The sequence below is a fragment of the Hemiscyllium ocellatum genome, chromosome 33, assembly GCF_020745735.1.
Source record: "Hemiscyllium ocellatum isolate sHemOce1 chromosome 33, sHemOce1.pat.X.cur, whole genome shotgun sequence".
Taxonomy (NCBI): Eukaryota; Metazoa; Chordata; class Chondrichthyes; order Orectolobiformes; family Hemiscylliidae; genus Hemiscyllium; species Hemiscyllium ocellatum.
In genome coordinates, this window is record NC_083433.1 from 17,952,921 (window position 1) to 17,971,646 (window position 18,726).

The window sequence follows — 18,726 nt, forward strand, 5'->3', positions numbered from 1 at the left end:
GTTAGCATCTCTCAAGTTATACGGGATGGAACGCTGCAGTAGATATTCAGGCACAGTGTGAAATGAATGGTCAATTTACCCCCCAAGTCTTCAGTTGCTACCATTAACCATCTTTACTCTCTGATATCATAACAATCCATTTTGCTGTAGGGTAACGGTATCAAGGGACATGGAGTAAACAGAGTTGAGGCACAGCTCATTCCTGATTGATTGAAAGGAGACACAAACTCAAGGAATACTTCTAAAAATTGGATATGTGTTACTCGCAAGGTCAGTATTTCCGGGCCCTCTCTAATTACCCTTGAGAAAGTGGTGGTGTGGTCATTTCTTGAATTTCTGCAGTCTGTATGGTCTAGGTACAAGAGTGTGATGTGATAGGCCATTTCAGAATGCAGTAAAGGATTACCTTTTGCAATGGACCTGGAGTCACTTGTAGGCCAGACAAGGGAAGGATGGAAGATTTCCTTTGCTGAAGGAAGAATATGTGTGGACCAGATGGGTTTAAATGACAACTTGGTAGCTTCATGATATTTTTTAAATGAGATTAGCTTTGATTTTAGACTGACTAATTAATTTTAATTCTCTCCACTTATGGAGCTGGACTTGATCTTATCTTCAGACCATTCCAGGCCTCTGGATTGCTAATCTAGTAACATTTCTACTTGCTTTAAGGCAGCCCGATCCCAATTCAGAGGGTTGAGTGGATTGTTGCTGTTTTGAAGTTTGTCAGCAGTCAAAGGCCAAAGCATAGACTGTCTTTCGGTCACAATGGGAGGTCTCCCTGTAGGCTAGCCTTGTTACTGATGTACACCAGAACTGGGAAGCAGTAAATTGTGAACCCTCCCACTTGATCTGCCATTTAGTGCACATTGTTGGTGGCTGCCCTCAGCATCTGCACACGTGTGATATTCTGAGGACCAGCCTTCTCGTGAAATCAGGATTAGCCAGAGACATGATCCTCAGGTTTCTTCAACCACGAAGTGACAATAAACACCTTCCCACCCATGACTGCTTATATCTAGAAGGACAAGGGCAGCAGATATATGGAAACACCACCACCTCCAAATTCCCCTCCAATCCAATTATCCTTCTGGCTTAGAAATATATCGCCATTCTTTCAATGTTGCTGGATCAAAATTCTGGCATTCCTTCCCTAATAGCATTTTGGGTCAACCTACAGCACGTGGATTGCAGCGGTTCAAGAAGGTAGTTCACCACCATCTTCTGCAGGGCAACTAGGAATTGGCAATAAAATGCTGTCCAACCAGCGATACCCAAGTCCCACAAGAATGAAGAAAAGAATCATAGGAACTTATAATTTGGCCATTGTGTCCATATCAACTGACAAATAGCCATCTAGCCTAATCCCATTTTCTAGCCCTTTGCTTATAACTTTGTAGATCACAGCACTTCAAGTACATATCCAAGTACAGGGAATTCCCAGGTTCTGAAAGGATTCCATTCCTGAGTACATTCTTAAGCTGATTTGGATGACGTTGGAAAACACTATACAGTAAAACAGATGCCATTCATAAATAGAAGTGAATGTTTTTTTGTCGGTTTGTTAAAATTAATGGCAATTGGGATCTTATTTGTACATAAAAACCATTGCTAAGTTGGGGACCAGATGTTATGGGGGTTTCTGCACTTACCACCCTTTCAGACAGCGCATTGCAGAGTCCACCATCCGATGTATGAAAGAATTTCCCCTTAAACCAATGTCTCCTGATTATGGGCCCCTCAACCAAGTGGAATAGAGCCTTCCAAAGTTCTCCATCACTTATATTTTATATTCATCAATTAGGTCTTCTCAGAGTCTCCTCTGTACTGTCGAAAACAACACCTGATTGTTCTGTCTTCCCACATAATTTTTCTTCCCCTCCTTTGTCATAGATTGTGGCCATCACTGGCAGCATTTACTGATCATCCCTAATTGCCCAGATGAGTTGTTTTTAAACAATAACTGGAAGTGATTGTGTGGTGACAGTTTAACCAGCTTATAGCTCTGGAGTTTACTGAGTTCAAATTTCACCATCCACTGATGGGATTTGAACCCATGTCTGGGGAACATTAGCCTGCTGCTCTGGATTACCAATTCCATGGCATTACATCACACCAGTCCAGGCAGTAGGGATGTAGTGACAGAGAGATATTGTTACTGGACCAGTAATTCAGAGATACAGGATAATACTCTGGGGGAAATTGTTAAAATCCTACTATGGCAGATGGTGAAATTTGAACCATTGTTGGTTGTCATAGAAACCACCTTTGATTGGCATCTGATCTAAAACCTTCCACCGTCGATGCACAGCATCAGTAGTGTGTAAGATATTCAAGATTCAGTGCAACAACTCACCGAGGCTCAATGAAGACCTAATTTTCCAAATCTGCATCCTCTACCACATAGAAGAACAAGGCAACAACACATGGAAACCTCACCTACAAGTTCCCTTCCAAGTCACACACCTCCTAATTGGTAATTAATTTAACTGGCATAGTGGGTAGCACTGCTGCCTCACAGTGCTAGTGACTCAGGTTCAATTCCAGCCTCAGACGACTGTCTGTATGGGGCTTGCACATTCTCTCCCCAACTGTGTGGGTTTCCTCCAGATGCTCCAGTTTCCTCCCACAGTCCAAACTTTTGCAGAATATGTGGATTGGCTATGCTAAATTGCCCATAGTTTGCAGGCTAGCTGGATTAACCGTGGGGAATGTAGGGTTTCAGGGATGTGGGACGCTCTTTGGAGGGTCGGTGTGAATCAGATGAAGTGAATGGTCTGCTTCTGCACTGTAGGGATTCTGTGAAATCACTTTCCTTTACTCTCACTGGGTGGAAGTTCTGAAATTCTCTTTGTAACAACACTTGTACCTACACCACGACAACTGCAGTGATTCACAAGTGCAGCTCACAACCTTCTTCTCAAGGGCAGTTACGAAGGGCAATAAATATTGGCCCAGCAAATAAAACAATGAAAGAAAAAGGTGAAATCTTCATAAATCTTCTTGGTAGCCTCTTTAGTGCAATCATCTCTTTCCCATAATGCACTCTCTGGAACTGTACAAAATGCGCAAGTTGAGGCCTCAACAGAGTTTCTGTTCCAGCATTGTTAAAAATCACCCAACACAGGTCATAGTTCAACAGGTTTATTTGGAAGCATTAGTTTTCAAAGCGCTGCTCCTTCATCAGGTAGTTGTGATGAAGGATCCACATGGGTTTTGCTCACTACAGAAGAGAGCAACAACACAGGATAACACAGAGAAAATGACAAGCAACAATTGAGGAGGATGAGAAATGAGACAGCGGGTTGGAGAGTCATTACTTACCAAGTCTTTTAGAAGGTCTCACATAGCTCAGAAGAGGGAAGCATTGGGTAATGGTTAGTGGGGCATTTATGTGACGTGAAGTCTTTTTTCCAGCAGGTTCTGCAGTGCTTAGTACAACGTCTTTTGAAGTTTGAGGCATTTTTTAATGACTGGAACTTGAATGAAGGCTAAGGAATTTGTAAACATTACAAAAATTGACTATGTGGTTGAGACTGAAGAAGTAGGCTGGAGGAAGTTATCAATGGATTTGTCAGACATATGGGAACCGTGGCAAATGGATTCAATCTGGAAACGTGGGTGGTACTGCATTTTGGAAAAGGTTAACAAGACAAGAGCAGACACAAAAAATGACAGGATATTGAGAAGTATAGAAATATAGGACAATTTTAGATTAGATTACTTACAGTGTGGAAACAGGCCCTTTGGCCCAACAAGTCCACACTGACCCGCCGAAGCGCAACCCACCCATACCCCTACATTTACCCCTTACCTAACACTACGGGCAATTTAGCATGGCCAATTCACCTGACCCACACATCCTTGGACTGTAGGAGGAAACCGGAGCACCTGGGGGAAACCCATGCAGACACGGGGAGAACATGCAAACTCCACAGTCAGTCGCCTGAGTCGGGAATTGAACCCGGATCTCTGGCGCTGTGAGGCCTCAGCTTGCGCATTTTGTACACTTCTAGAAAGTGCATTATGGGAAAGAGATGATTGCACTAAATAGGATACCGAGAAGACTTATGCAGATTTCACCTTTTTCTTTCATTGTTTTATTTGCTGGGCCAATATTTAGTGAGCAGGTCCACAGATTCCTGAAGGTGGGTAAATAGAATGTTCAAGAAGACATACAGAATACAAGCCTTTATTGGCCAAGAAATTTTTTTTTAGATTAGACTAGATTAGACTTACAGTGTGGAAACAGGCCCTTCGGCCCAACAAGTCCACACCGACCCGCCGAAGCGCAACCCACCCATACCCCTACATTTACCCCTTACCTAACATTACGGGCAATTTAGCTTGGCCAATTCACCTGACCCGCACATCTTTGTGACTGTGGGAGGAAACCGGAGCACCCGGAGGAAACCCACGCAGACACGGGGAGAACGTGCAAACTCCACACAGTCAGTCGCCTGAGTCGGGAATTGAACCCGGGTCTACAGGCGCTGTGAGACAGCAGTGCTAACCACTGTGCCACCGTGCCGCCCACTGTGCCACCGTGCCGCCCACTGTGCCACCGTGCCGCCCATAGAATATAAGAGCTAGCAGATTAACAGCGCTCCGAAAGCTAGTGCTGCCAAATAAACCTGTTGGACTATAACCTGGCGTAGTGTGATTTTTAACTTTGTACACCCCAGTCTAACACTGGCATCTCCAAATCATGACTGTTCCAGCATAATCTGCTTCTAAAAGACCTGGTAAAGTAATGACTCTCCAAACCGCTGTCTCATCTCTCATCCTCCTCAATTGTTGCTTGTCATTTTCTCTGTGTTATCCTGTGTTGCTGCTCTCTGCTGTAGTGAGCAAAACCCCATGTGGATGTCTCTTGACTAATGTTTGGTAGAGAGGCTGCATTTTGGTAACCCTTACAATGAAGCACTGCTAGGCTAGAAGCAGAGGGACATGGTAAAACATCATCTCAAAGATAAAGAGTAGTGTAGTATGGGAACAGGCCCTTTGGCCCACCAGCCTGCATTGACACAGATGTCTTTCCAAACTAAAAACCCTTGCCTCCATGCAGCCCCCATCCTTCTACTTCCTGCCTATTCATGTACAGAACAACCTCGATTATCTGAATGAGATGGGTGGGGGAGTATTTTGTTCAGATAACTGATTGTTCAGGTAATGGATAACGTTTTTACAGGCCCTTGAGATCTTGTTTGGATAATCTGAAATCCAGATAATTAATGTTCGGATAATCAAGGTTGTTCTGTATCTGTTAAGATGACCCTTAAACATTGCTATTGCATCTGCGTCTACCACTTCCACTGGCAGCACATTCCAGGCACTTACACCTTCTGTGTAAAAATCATTGCTCTCACATTTCACTTAAAGTTTCCCCTTTTTACCTTTTACCTGTGTCCCCTCTGTCCATCCTCATCCTCCATATGACAAACGAATAGAGAAGGAGGTGTTTGGAACACGTTGCAACTGAGCAACATTCACAAACAACGTTGAAAGAAAGGTATTAGAGCGGGATTGATAATTTCCTACAGAGTGACATGGAATACAGTTGGATATTTTGTTTCCCTGTCCTGGTCAATGAAAAACTTAAAGAGACTGGCAGTGAATCAGACAGTGTATGACAGTACAACTCAGCTTGTGCTCATTTTCTCTCATTACCTTCTGGGATGTTGATACTGCCCTAAGAGTTCATTATTGTACCTGTCCTTACAATAATCACATCTGTGTGGGAGTTGGGAACTTGTGTTCATTCCACTCACAATTCTGCACAGATTTGACCTCCTGACAACACGAGTAACTCATATTTACATTGTTACATTAACATAATTAAATGTCCTAAGCTGCTTCACAGGAGTACTGTAAAACACACAATGCAATATATTAACTGATTAATTATTGCCACACGTAGCAAGATACAGTGAAAAGTGTTGTTTTGCATGCTTTACAGGCAAATCATACCATACATAATGCATCAAGGTAGCAGAACAGATTGCAGTTTACAGTATTACAGCTGCAGATAAGGTAGCTTAGAGATCAGAATTAACATTTAAGACCTCTGTTTAAAAGTCTGATAACAGCAGGGAAGTATCTGTTCTTGAAAAAATTTGTATGTGTATTCAAACTTTTATATCTTCTGCCTGATAGAAGCGGGTGGAAGAGAGTATGACCAGCGTGGGAGGAGTTATATGATGAGAACACATCCAAAGATATTATGGGCCAGATTTATTTTACCATCTAAGGGGCTCCAGAGCCATTTAGAAAAGGCAGACAGGATTGGGTCATGGATACGCTACCTGATTAACGACACCCCCCATTTTGACTTACCTGAGGGGAAGGTGCAAAACCACATCTGGCACTCCTGGTTTGGCTGGCTTCATGGTGGGGGGAAATATGTCTGAGAGACCTTGACAGCCGCTCCTGCTTCCCTGCAATTTTTTGTGGAGTCAGCCCTGTTTAATGTCTCCATGCCAGCTCCATGCCAATTCATGAGCCCACTCACACCCATTTGGCCCCCTATACCCTCCATGACAATCATGGTCCTTCCATGTCTTTTTACCCAATATACATTAGGTGAATTGGCCATGCTAAATTGCCCATAGTGTTAGTAGAAGGGGTAAATGTAGAAGAATGGGTCTTTGCGCTTCGGTGGTGTGGACTTGTTGGGCCAAAGGGCCTGTTTCCACAGTGTAAGTAATCTAGTCTAAGTAATCTAGTCTAATCATACATTGTGTACAGAGCCATATAGTAACAATGGTATGTATAAAATTGCTTAGAAAAAAATCTATTCATAATTTTTGAGAAAAAAAACCGTTATTCTTACAACCCAATAAAAATGTCAATCAAACAGAAAATAAGATCATCATTAATAGAGGTTCTAATCAGTTGATCCTAAGCATCCCATAATAAAATTCCACTTAGAGTCCAGACAAGCATTTTGTAAGAGATTTTGTTCCAAGGATGGAGAAATGTGTTGAAATTGATTGCTATCTAGATTAAAATATAGTAAGTTATTCTTCTGTGATCTCGTATTTCAATGTTCAAATCATAGTGTATATTGGATGCATGGACATAGAAGGACCATGAGATGCCATTGTGTTTGATATAGTTGGCATTGAGTTGGCATGAAGGTATGTAAATAGTTGGGCAGCGTGAGATGGCATTGGGTGGTATAAGTAGTATGGGTGCATGGAGGCATGGATGTGGCATGGGGTGGTGGAGGTTGCGAAGGTAGAGGGGTGAGGGCTAGAGGACATAAAATACTGTCTCACCAAACATCTGTCCAGAGAACCATAGAACATAGAACATAGAACATAGAAAGATACAGCGCAGTACAGGCCCTTCGGCCCTCGATGTTGCGCCGACCGAATCCTACCTAACCTACACTAGCCCAATAACTTCCAAATGCCTATCCAATGCCTGCTTAAATGACCATAAAGAAGGAGAGTTCACCTCTGCTACTGGCAGGGCATTCCATGAACTCACAACCCGCTGTGTAAAGAATCTACCCCTAACATCTGTCCTATACCTACCACCCCTTAATTTAAAGCTGTGTCTCCTAGTAACACCTGACTCCATTAGCGGTAAAAGGTTCTCAGTGTTGACCCTATCTAAACCCCTAATCATCTTATACACCTCTATCAAATCTCCCCTAAACCTTCTCTTCTCCAATGAGAACAGCCCCAAGTGCCTCAGCCTTTCCTCATAAGATTTTCCTACCATTCCAGGCAACATCCTGGTAAACCTCCTCTGCACTCGTTCCAATGCCTCCACATCCTTCCTATAGTATGGCGACCAAACCTGCACACAATACTCCAGATGAGGCCGCACCAGAGTCTTATACAGTTGCAACATGACCTCAGGACTCCGGAACTCAATTCCTCTACCAATAAAGCCCAGTACACCATATGCCTTCCTCACAGCACTATTTACCTGGGTGGCAACTTTCAGAGATCTGTGTACATGGACACCAAGATCCCTCTGCTCATCCACACTACCAAGTAGCCTACCATTAGCCCAGTAATCCATCTTCTTGTTACTCCTACCAAAGTGAATGACTTCACACTTAGCTACATTGAATTCCATTTGCCACATTTCTGCCCAGCTCTGCAATTTATCTATATCCCGCTGTAACCTACCACTTCCTTCCTCACTATCCACAACTCCACCGACTTTTGTGTCATCCGCAAACTTGCTTACCCAGCTTTCAAGCCCTTCCTCTAGATCATTTATAAAGGTAACAAAAAGCAATGGTCCCAAAACAGATCCTTGTAGTACACCGCTAGTAACTGCACTCCAAGATGAACATAGTCCATCAACTACTACTCTCTGTCTCCTTCCAGCCAGCCAATTCCTAATCCAAACCTCTAATGTATCCTCAATGCCATACCTCCGTAGTTTTAGCATTAGCCTACCATGGGGAACCTTATCGAACGCCTTACTAAAATCCATATACACAACATCTACTGCTTTACCCTCGTCCACTTCCTTAGTCACCTTCTCAAAGAACTCAATAAGGTTTGTAAGGCACGACCTGCCCTTCACAAAACCATGCTGGCTATCCTTGATCACGTTATTCCTATCCAGATGTTCATAAATCTTATCCCTTACCATTCTCTCTAAGACTTTGCCCACCACTGAAGTCAGACTCACTGGCCTATAGTTACTAGGGCTATCCCTACTCCCTTTCTTGAACAAGGGGACCACATTCGCTATCCTCCAGTCCTCTGGTACTATTCCCGTTGACAATGACGACATAAAAATCCAGGCCAATGGCTCTGCTATCTCCTCCCTAGCTTCCCATAGGATCCTAGGGTATATGCCATCAGGCCCAGGAGACTTATCTATTTTCATCCTCTCCAATATTCCCAGAACCTCTTCCCTGCATAGTTCCAGGCCATCCATTCTAATCATTTGTGACTCCATATTCACATCAGCAACAGTGTCCTGTTCCTGAGTGAATACTGATGAAAAGTATTGATTTAGTGTCTCTCCAATCTCCTCCGCCTCCACACACAACTTCCCACTACTATCCTTGACTGGACCGATACCTACCCTAGTCATCCTTTTATTCCTGACATACCTATAGAAAGCCTTTGGGTTTTCCCTAATCCTACCAGCTAAAGACTTTTCATGTCCCCTTTTCGCTTCTCTTAGCTCTCTCTTTAGATCCTTCCTGGCTACCTTATAACTCTCTATCGCCCCAACTGAACCTTCACGCCTCATCTTTACATATGCCGCTTTCTTCCCTTTCACAAGGGATTCCAATTCCTCACTAAACCACGGCTGCCTCACAAGGCCCTTTACACCATGCCTGACTGGTACATACTCATCGAGGACACGTAGTAGCTGCTCCTTGAACAATCCCCACATCTCATTAGTGTTCTTCTCTTGAAGCCTGTTTTTCCAATCCACACATCCTAAGTCATGCCTCACTGCATCATAATTTCCCTGCCCCCAGCTATAACTCTTGCCCTGCGGCGCACACTTATCCCTCTCCATCACTAAAGTAAAAGTCACCGAGTTGTGGTCACTGTCCCCGAAGTGCTCACCTACCTCCAAGTCTAACACCTGGCCTGGTTCATTACCTAGAACCAAATCCAGTATAGCCTCACCTCTTGTTGGCCTGTCTACATATTGTGTCAGGAAACCCTCCTGCACACATTGGACAAACACCGACCCATCTAATGAACTCGAGCTGTAGCTCTCCCAGTCAATATCTGGGAAGTTAAAGTCCCCCATAACAACCACCCTGCTACCTTCACTCTTTTCCTGAATCATCCTCGCAATATTATCCTCTACTTCTCTCGGACTATTGGGAGGCCTGTAGAAAACACCTAACAGGGTGACCTCACCTTTCCTATTTCTAACCTCAGCCCAAACCACCTCAGATGGCAAGTCCTCTTCCATCGTCCATTCCACTGCTGTAATACTATCTTTGACAAGTAATGCCACACCTCCCCCTTTTTTACCCCCATGTCTGATCCTACTAAAACATTTAAACCCTGGAACCTGCAACAGCCATTCTTGTCCCTGTTCTACCCACGTCTCTGTAATGGCCACAACATCGAAGTCCCAGGTACCAACCCACACTGCAAGTTCACCTACCTTATTTCTTATACTTCTGGCATTGAAGTATACACACTTCAATCCACCCTTCTGTTTACAGGCACCCTCCTTCGAGATCGCTGCATTATTCATAACCTCCCTACACTCAAGGTCCTGTACCCTAAAGCTACAGTCCAGGTTCCCATGCCCCGGCGGAGTTAGTTTAAACCCTCCCAAAGAGCACTAGCAAACCTCCCCCCAAGGATACTGGTGCCCCTCAGGTTCAGGTGTAGACCATCCTTTTTATAGAGGTCCCACCTTCCCCAGAAAGAACCCCAGTTGTCCAGAAACCGGAATCCCTCCCTCCTGCACCATCCCTGTAGCCACGCATTTAACTGCTCTCTCTCCCTATTCCTCGACTCTCTATCACGTGGCACCAAGGGGGCCTATTAACCAATCCGGCTGGGCTGTCCCACTGTCCCAGAGCTTGTCTCACCTCTCCAGAATGGGAATAACTTGTAAAGGGGCACTTTATAATGAGAAAGGTCTGCTAAGTTAGGAAATTTGTGGACTCAGGCTACCCTCCTGGGTTGTGAAAAGCTGGGCTAAAGAGCTACATTGTAGGGAGTGTCTTAAAACAGGATAGAGAAGCAAATAGAGAGGTGTATGGAGGGAGTTCCGGTGTCTAAAGTTTTGGCAACACTACATAATATGCCTGAATTATTGTGTTGTGGGTTTCACCAGGAAAGGCAGTCACAATCAGATCTGTTACAGCATGTCATCTTTTCTCATTTGATAATTGGAATCAGAAGTGGAGTGACTACAGAAACCACTCATTACCCCTGGTCTTTCTCATCGCTTTACATGTCTCTGTTTATTCTGTCCCGTTTTACTAACCAGCATTAAATATGCTCATTTCCTATTTACTGTCTTTGATGAGCGATGGCGAGCTCCAGGTCCACTCCACACTGCAGTATGAGGTGAAGCTGTCACCTCTTCCCTGGCATGCAGAGATCAATGGCTGACTTTCTGAACCCAAAAAGGTGTCTGTGAGCTCACAGTGTTTCCTAAGTTGTCTCTCTTCAGAGCAGCCCAACAGAGCAGCACATTAAGATGAAGATTTATTTACTGTGTTGTCACACTCATGGAAGGGCCTTCCCAGTGTCAAACGTAAAGCAATTAGACATTCATCGTCAACATGTGAATGATTATTTCTTTGCTCTGATAATCTGCTAACTAACTGCAACAGAATGATAATTAATTGGGAAAAAATGGATTTGAAGCATTTATTTTTCAATGGGAGCTTTTTTTTGTTGAAAATGCTGTGAACGCCCCCATAAGTTCATGTCTTCAGGATGACTCATCATAGTGCAGCCCACTTTACCCACGCAGATAGATGTAAATAATCACCAAGGCAGGATTTCGAAGAAGGACAGGGGTGTTCTCCTTAGTAGTCTGCAAAATATCTGCCCCTCGGTGAACACCCAAAACTGCCTATCTTGTCATAGAATCCCTATAATGCAGAAAGAGCCATTCAGCCCGCACCAACCCTCCAAAGAGCACCCACCATCCCCATAAACCTGCATGGAGTGTTACCCCCATGGCCAATCCACCTAACCTGCACATCTTTGGACTATGGGAGGAAGCCAGAATACTAGAGGAAACCCATGCAGTCATGGGTAGAATGTGCAAACTCCACACAGACAGTCAACAAAGGCTAGAATTGAACTCAAATCCCTAGCACTGTGAGGCAACAGTGCTGGTCACTGAGTCACCACGCTGCCTGCTTTGATTTATATCAATATATACAACAGATAGGTGAACAGGACTAAACTATTCTAATACCTTTCACCATTGCATATTCAAGTACTGCTCATAATAAACCTATATTTCTTCATATAGGTTCATCAATAACATAAAATGCATCATATGTTGGACAATATTTATATTTGTTATAAAAACAAGCTTCTAATCGGTGAAAGGAAACTGTACTGACAATGGAAACAGATTTAAAAACTATCTATCCAGAACTGTATATCCAGTAGAGAAGGGAATAGATCAATAAATATTTTAGATATCTTTTCTAAACAAGTGTATAACATTGACTTACTGTAAGAGATGGGGTCCAACTGTAACTGTCCATCCACGCAACTCTGTTCAACAGATTTCTGAAAGTACTTCAGCTCCAAATCACATTGCTGTTAGGGAGCTTGCTGTGTATGAACTGCCCACTACAGTTGATTACTATATTTCAGAAGTATTCCATTGGTTTTAGGCTGCTCTGAGGTTATGAAAGATTCTGCATAAATCTGAGTTCTTTCAGTTCTCATCTAATGCCTTGTTTGGGGTGACAAGCCCCATGATGCATGTCAAATTCAGACGTCTCACCCACACAGATGATTACTTTCTTTTTTGGTTTTGATCTTTAGCTTTAATCATGGCACAGCAATTTGCACACCTGGCAATTGACCTGTAACATGATTTCCAATTTTCATGCCTCCTACTGCCTTAGATTGCTTTTGGGGTAGTATCTGATTTGATCAAGGTTGTGATATTTTGCTGACCTGTCACATTAAGTCTTAGGAATTCCTGGGGATGTCAGAAAGCAGGTGGAATTTTTCCAAAGATCATTGAGAGTACAATTGTGGTATCTTAAAGGAAATTTGGAGACCGACACTTCGAGACAAATATCATAAGTTTACAGATTTTCTTCCTTTCAAAAGTTTAACACCCCGAGGTAAATTTGTTACACTAGAAACAGCACATCAGCTTTCCATTCTGTAACATCAATTCTGCTCTTTGCCTCTAAGGGATAATAGAAAACTCTTGATCTGTATATAAATAATTTTTAACTCCTCCAAAGTCTTTAGAATATATAGACCAGCAGACCTTTAGAGGAATGACTCTAGGGGGGAGGTTGGAATTACTGGGAATGTTTAGAGTCATAGAGTCATAGAGATGTACAGCACAGAAACAGACCCTTCGGTCCAACTCATCCATGTCGACCAATATCCTAACCTAATCTAGTCCCATTTACTGGCACTTGGCCTTTATTCCTCTAATCCCTTCCTATTCATCCAAATGCCTTTTAAGTGTTGTAATTGTACCAGCCTCCAGCACTTCCTCTGGCAGCACATTCCATACATGCACCACCCTCTGCATGAACAAGTTGCCCCTTAGGTCCCTTTTTAGTTTTTCCCCTCTCATCCTAAACCTATGCCCCCTAGTTTTGGACTCCCTCACCCAAGGGAAAAGTCCTTGTCGACTTGAAGCTCATGAATAAAGGTGGGGTTTTAATCAACTTATACAAAACTAAGAGGCCTTGATAGAGTGGATATTTCCTTTAGCAGAGAGAATAGCATTTAAATAATTGTAGAATGATGAGAGGAGAGATATGGGATACTTTTATCAACTGAAGCTGATGAGCTCTGAAACTCACTGCCTGAAATGGGGGTTGAGACAGGAATATTCATCACGTTTCGTCCCCTGGCTAGGAGACATCATCAGTGCTCTGGAGCCTCCTGCGAAGCGCTCCTTTGATGTTTCTTCTGGCATTTATAGTGGATACCACTATATATACCACTATAAATGCCGGAAGAAACATCAAAGAAGCGCTTCGCAGGAGGCTCCAGAGCACTGATGATGTCTCCTAGCCAGGGGACGAAACGTTTGCAACCAAAACTTCCAGCTCGGCGAACAGAACCACTACAACAAGCACCCGAGCTACAAATCTTCGCACAAACTTTGAATATTCATCACATTTAGTAAAGTTTTGAATATGCACTGAAAGTGTCGAGCTGGATAGTGGGTTAGGCCCAATATCTTGCTTTCGTTAAATGCAAACAGGCTCATGGTAGATGCTGCAAATCTCCACGATTCTATCCCACTATTAAGTAGGAATGCTACAATTTCTCTCGCTCTCCTGTGTTAGCAAAAGGAACAGTTCCTGTTCCTGATTCTTATCCTTTTTCCAATGAGTGCATGCAGGTCCAATGGGTGAGAACAGAATTGGACTCAACTTTCCAATCAATTGACTCTCTGCACTGAAGGTGGTGAGTTACCAAGGCAAGACTTCTACTGCCTTCCGTGACCAAACATGACCTCAGCAGACTTCTTCTTTGAGGCTTCTCAGCACAGCTGACCTCTGACTTTGATTGTGAGACTGCTAAGTCATACAGCATGACTGGTGGGCTCATTGTTTCAAAATTCATTTCTGGGATGCAAGTTCATTTTTTCTTTTGCCCATCTGTAATTATCCCTTGAGAAAGTGGTAGAGTGTCACCTTGTTGAACTGCTGCAGGCCCTGTTGTGAAAAGACAGCCACAGTGTTGATAGGGAGATGTTCCAGGATTTTGGCTGAGTGACAGTGAAAGAACAGTGATATATTCCCAAGTCAAGATGGTGTGTGACTTGGAGGGAAGCTTGCAGGTGGTAGTGCTCCGATCTTGTCCTTCTGGGGGCTGACAGTTACAGATTTGGAAGTTCTATCGAAGATAACTTGGATAATTCCTGCAGTCTTTCTTGCAGCATTCTTACACAAAGCTATGACTGGTAATTGAGGGAGTGAATGTTTAAAATGGTAGATGGGTGCTAAGTGGGCTATTTTGTTCTGGTGTTGAATTTATTGAGAATTGTTGGAGCTGAACCCATCCGGTCAAGTGGAGGATATTGAATCACAAACTTTGGGGAGTCAGGAAGTGAGTTACTTGTCATGGAATTTCATTCTGCATTGTTCACTTCAATTCAGCTTCTGGTCAATGTTAACCTTCAGGATGCTGATAGTGGGGAATTCAGTGATGATGATGTCATTGAACATCAAAGAAGGAGGTATTTCTCCTGATTTTGGGTGCATTGTATATTGGACAGACTCCTGACAAGCTTCCTATCAAAAACTGTGAATTCACCGCTCCCAATATAGGATCTGATCAGTTCTGCAACGGAAGCACTACGACAGTAACATAAGAAATAACAGACACAAGATATTTTAACAGGGACGTTTTACAGTTATCCTTGTGCAGTTAAGTCGACAAGAGAAAAGACAAAGGGACCAAATGAGAGAAGGAGGTATACATTACTGGCTACATCCCACTTTTGATGATCCCGTAAAAATACAGCAAGAGTTGGAAAGGGACAGTGGAGGACATCCCTGTCCAGAGTCACTGCCAGAGCAAAAATACTTTGGCATAACTAGCAAAGCCAGTATTTTTGCCCAATCATCACTGCCCTCAAGCTGAATTGCTTGCAAGGCAATTTTGGAGGGCAGATGAGAGACAGTCACATCGTTGTTCATCTAGAGTTAGGCCAGACCAGCCAAGGATGGGCAGTTTCCTTCACTGAGGGTATTAGGAGCAAGAATATACCATTCAGACAGGTTCTACCATTCAATAAGGTCATGCTTATCTGGTTGTAGTTTCAGTTCCGCTTTCAGGTCAGCCTTCCATAACTCTTAATTTTTAAACTCGATGCGTTTTCACAATTGCCAACGATAGTAGTCATGGTTGTCAATCACGGTTTTTTTAAAAACTCTGTTCCCCCTCTCTAGGTAACCTGTGTTTCTAATTAAATGAACTATTGTCAAGCACTATTCACCAGGGTGAGTGCAACAATAACATATATAGGGACTGTGGGAAGAGAGAGGGGAGGTTAAATGAAAATGGAGTTAGAGGGGGAAATAATGCATTCCAACCTCACTGGTGTCCGCAACTCTCAATCCCAGTATTTTGTTTAAACCAACCTGTGGCAGAGAAATTATTACACACCTCTGGAACAGATGGATCTTAACCTCTGCAGATGTAGGGACATTACCACTGCACGACAGGAATAAAACAAAGAACTGTGGATGCTTGAGATCGGAAACAAAAACAGAAATTGCTGGACAAACTCAGCTGGTCTGGTAGCATCTGTGGGGAAGAAAATAGAGATAACATTACAAGTCTGGTGACACTTCATCAGAACTGATGAAGATTCTGATGAACAGTCTCCGGCCTCAAAACATTATCTCTGCTTTCCTCTGACAGCTGCTGCCAGACTGCTGAGTTTCACCAGCAATTTCTGTTTTTACACCACAAGAACCCTATAATTCCAGGTTTTATGAGTGGAATTGAATTTCCATCAGTTAGCATGATAGTGTTGGGATCTGTGCTCCCAGAACTTTGGCCTAGTCTCTAGATTACTCAAGTGGTATTACCACTATACATCATCTCTATTTCAGAGGCAATTGCAGTGGTGTACCTTCTTGTCAACTCTGAACTGAGCATAGGTATCAAAGATGTGACTTTTCCATTTGGTTCAATTATTCAACGTGCACCAATGGAAAGTGTCATTGGAGTTGGTTCATGTCTATTCCAGTAGCATAATCAAACCTCAGATACGGGAAAAATGCGATAAAGGAATTGCACTGAAGAGTCAGTCTCTCTGAGTGGAGCAGACAGCTGAGATTTAGATTACATTAGATTACCTACAGTTTAGAAACAGGCCCTTTGGCCCAACAAGTTTACACCGATCCTCCGAAGAGTGACCCACCCCCGATATTTACCCCTGATTAATGCACCTCACACTATGAGCAATTTAGCCTGGCCAATTCACGTAACCTGCACATTTTTGAATTGTGGGAGGAGACCGGAGCACCCGGAGGAAACTCATGCAGACACAGTGTGAATGTGCAAACTCCACCCAGACAGTTGCCCAAGACTGGAATCGAACCTGGGACCCTGGCACTGTGAGGCAGCAGTACTAACCACTGAGCCACTGTGCCACTCTTTTGCAAAGATTTTAGATTTAGCAAAGCGGAACAGATGTAGTTGTAGAAGGAAAGGTACAATAGAGATAGACATAAACAGGAAGTGAATATCAGTTTGAGTAATATGTCAGCTCCACCATTTAACAATCAGAATGTTGAGGACATAGGATCCCTACAGTGTGGGAGCAGGCCATTCTGACTCTCTGAAGAACATCCCACCTAAACTAACCCTATCCCCATAACCCCACATTTCCCATGGCTAACCCACACATCCCTGGACACTATGGGCAAATTACCATGGGCAATCCACCTAACCTGCACATCTTTGGACTGTGGGAGGAAACCCAGACAACCACAGGGAGAATGTGAAAACTTCACACATTTGCCCATGGATGGAATTGAACTCAGATCCCTGGCACTGTGAGATATCAGTGCTAACCACTGAGCCACCATGCCACCCCATCATCAGAACAAAGAATGAATGAAACAAGAGCAAAATATTGCAGGTGCTGGAAATCTGAAATAACAGAAGATACTGGAAATACTCAATGGAGAGTGGAATAAAGTTAACATTCCAGATCAATAGCCTTTTGTCAAAAAGTTTGAATGAATATCTATTATAGAGAGAGACCAATAGAAAGGAGAAGAAAAAGGGATGGGTGGAAAATGAGATGGAATTCGCTTAGAAAATAAAGCAGAAGGTGCCAGAAAAGTTGGTTTCTAAGTGACAGTGGAATAGCTTAGTTCAGTAACTCTGCTCTGTTCTGTATTGCAGGATGATTCATCAATGTTCTTCCAATTTGGACCATCCATTGAACAGCAGGCCTCAGTGATGTTGAACGTTATGGAGGAGTATGACTGGTATATATTTTCTATTGTAACAAGCTACTTCCCTGGATACCAGGAGTTTATCAATAAGATCCGAAGCACCATTGAAAACAGTTTTGTAGGTTGGGAGATGGAGGAGGTCATGTCTCTGGATGTTTCAATGGACGATGGTGAGTCCAAAATCCAAAACCAATTGAAGAAGCTTCAGAGCCCTGTCATCCTCCTTTTTTGCACCAAGGATGAGGCCACCTATATCTTTGAGGTGGCAGAGTCAGTTGGCCTCACTGGCTATGGCTACATCTGGATTGTGCCAAGTACAGTCACAGGGAACACAGATATTATTCTGCCCGAATTCCCGACAGGATTAATTTCCGTTTCTTACGACGAGTGGGATTATGGACTCCCAGCCAGGGTGAGGGATGGAGTGGCCATTATCACCACAGCAGCCTCGACAATGCTGGCTGAACGAAGGGAAATCATGGAACCCAAAACCAGCTGCTACAGTGTACAGGAGAGAAGGGCTCATCAATCAAACACTTTGCACAGGTAGGACCTGATTCTAAGATTTTTGCTGTGGAATTGGCAAGTGTTGACACTCATGACTGAGTAACAAGTGTTGAGTTGCATTGTTGAAATGCAGTGTTGGTAGGGACAGGACATGCCAGGTGAAAAACACCGCGGCAGGTATATGCACAACCTCATAAAACACATGATGTCTATGTATTTGCCTTTATCAATGTCTGCACTTGTTAACTTCTGACAGTATTCTAACATATGCTGCTAGCCATTTGCTAATATTCTCTGAGTACTACAGCAAAACTTACAAAGTTGCAGTTAGTCATTTCTCAGGATTCCCAGCGGTGAGTACAATTAGATGTCACTCAGAACACGGTCATCATTTCAAGGCCGTGGTTGGACAGCACCATCAGATTTCTTCAGTCTGGACCCACCCCACGAAGCAGGAATGGTTTAGTAACCAGAGCTTATAAGTATAGCTATAACTGTTTGTTGAAGAAATATTGGGAAATTTCACAATCCTGTCATTCTTTAATGTGCAATTGATGGTTTTTGAAAGCCATGTTTCATTCCTGCTCTTGGACCCT

General features: G+C 43.3%; 1 protein-coding gene across 1 annotated transcript in view; it reads left to right on the forward strand.

Moving 5' to 3' along the window:
* LOC132831517 (glutamate receptor ionotropic, NMDA 2B-like) overlaps window positions 1-18,726 on the forward strand; it is a 407,508-nt gene that overhangs the window by 223,158 nt on the left and 165,624 nt on the right. The window contains exon 4 of the mRNA XM_060849712.1: window positions 17,571-18,169. Within this exon, the coding sequence (XP_060705695.1) occupies window positions 17,571-18,169 (599 nt within the window). The remainder of the gene's footprint in view (window positions 1-17,570; window positions 18,170-18,726) is intronic.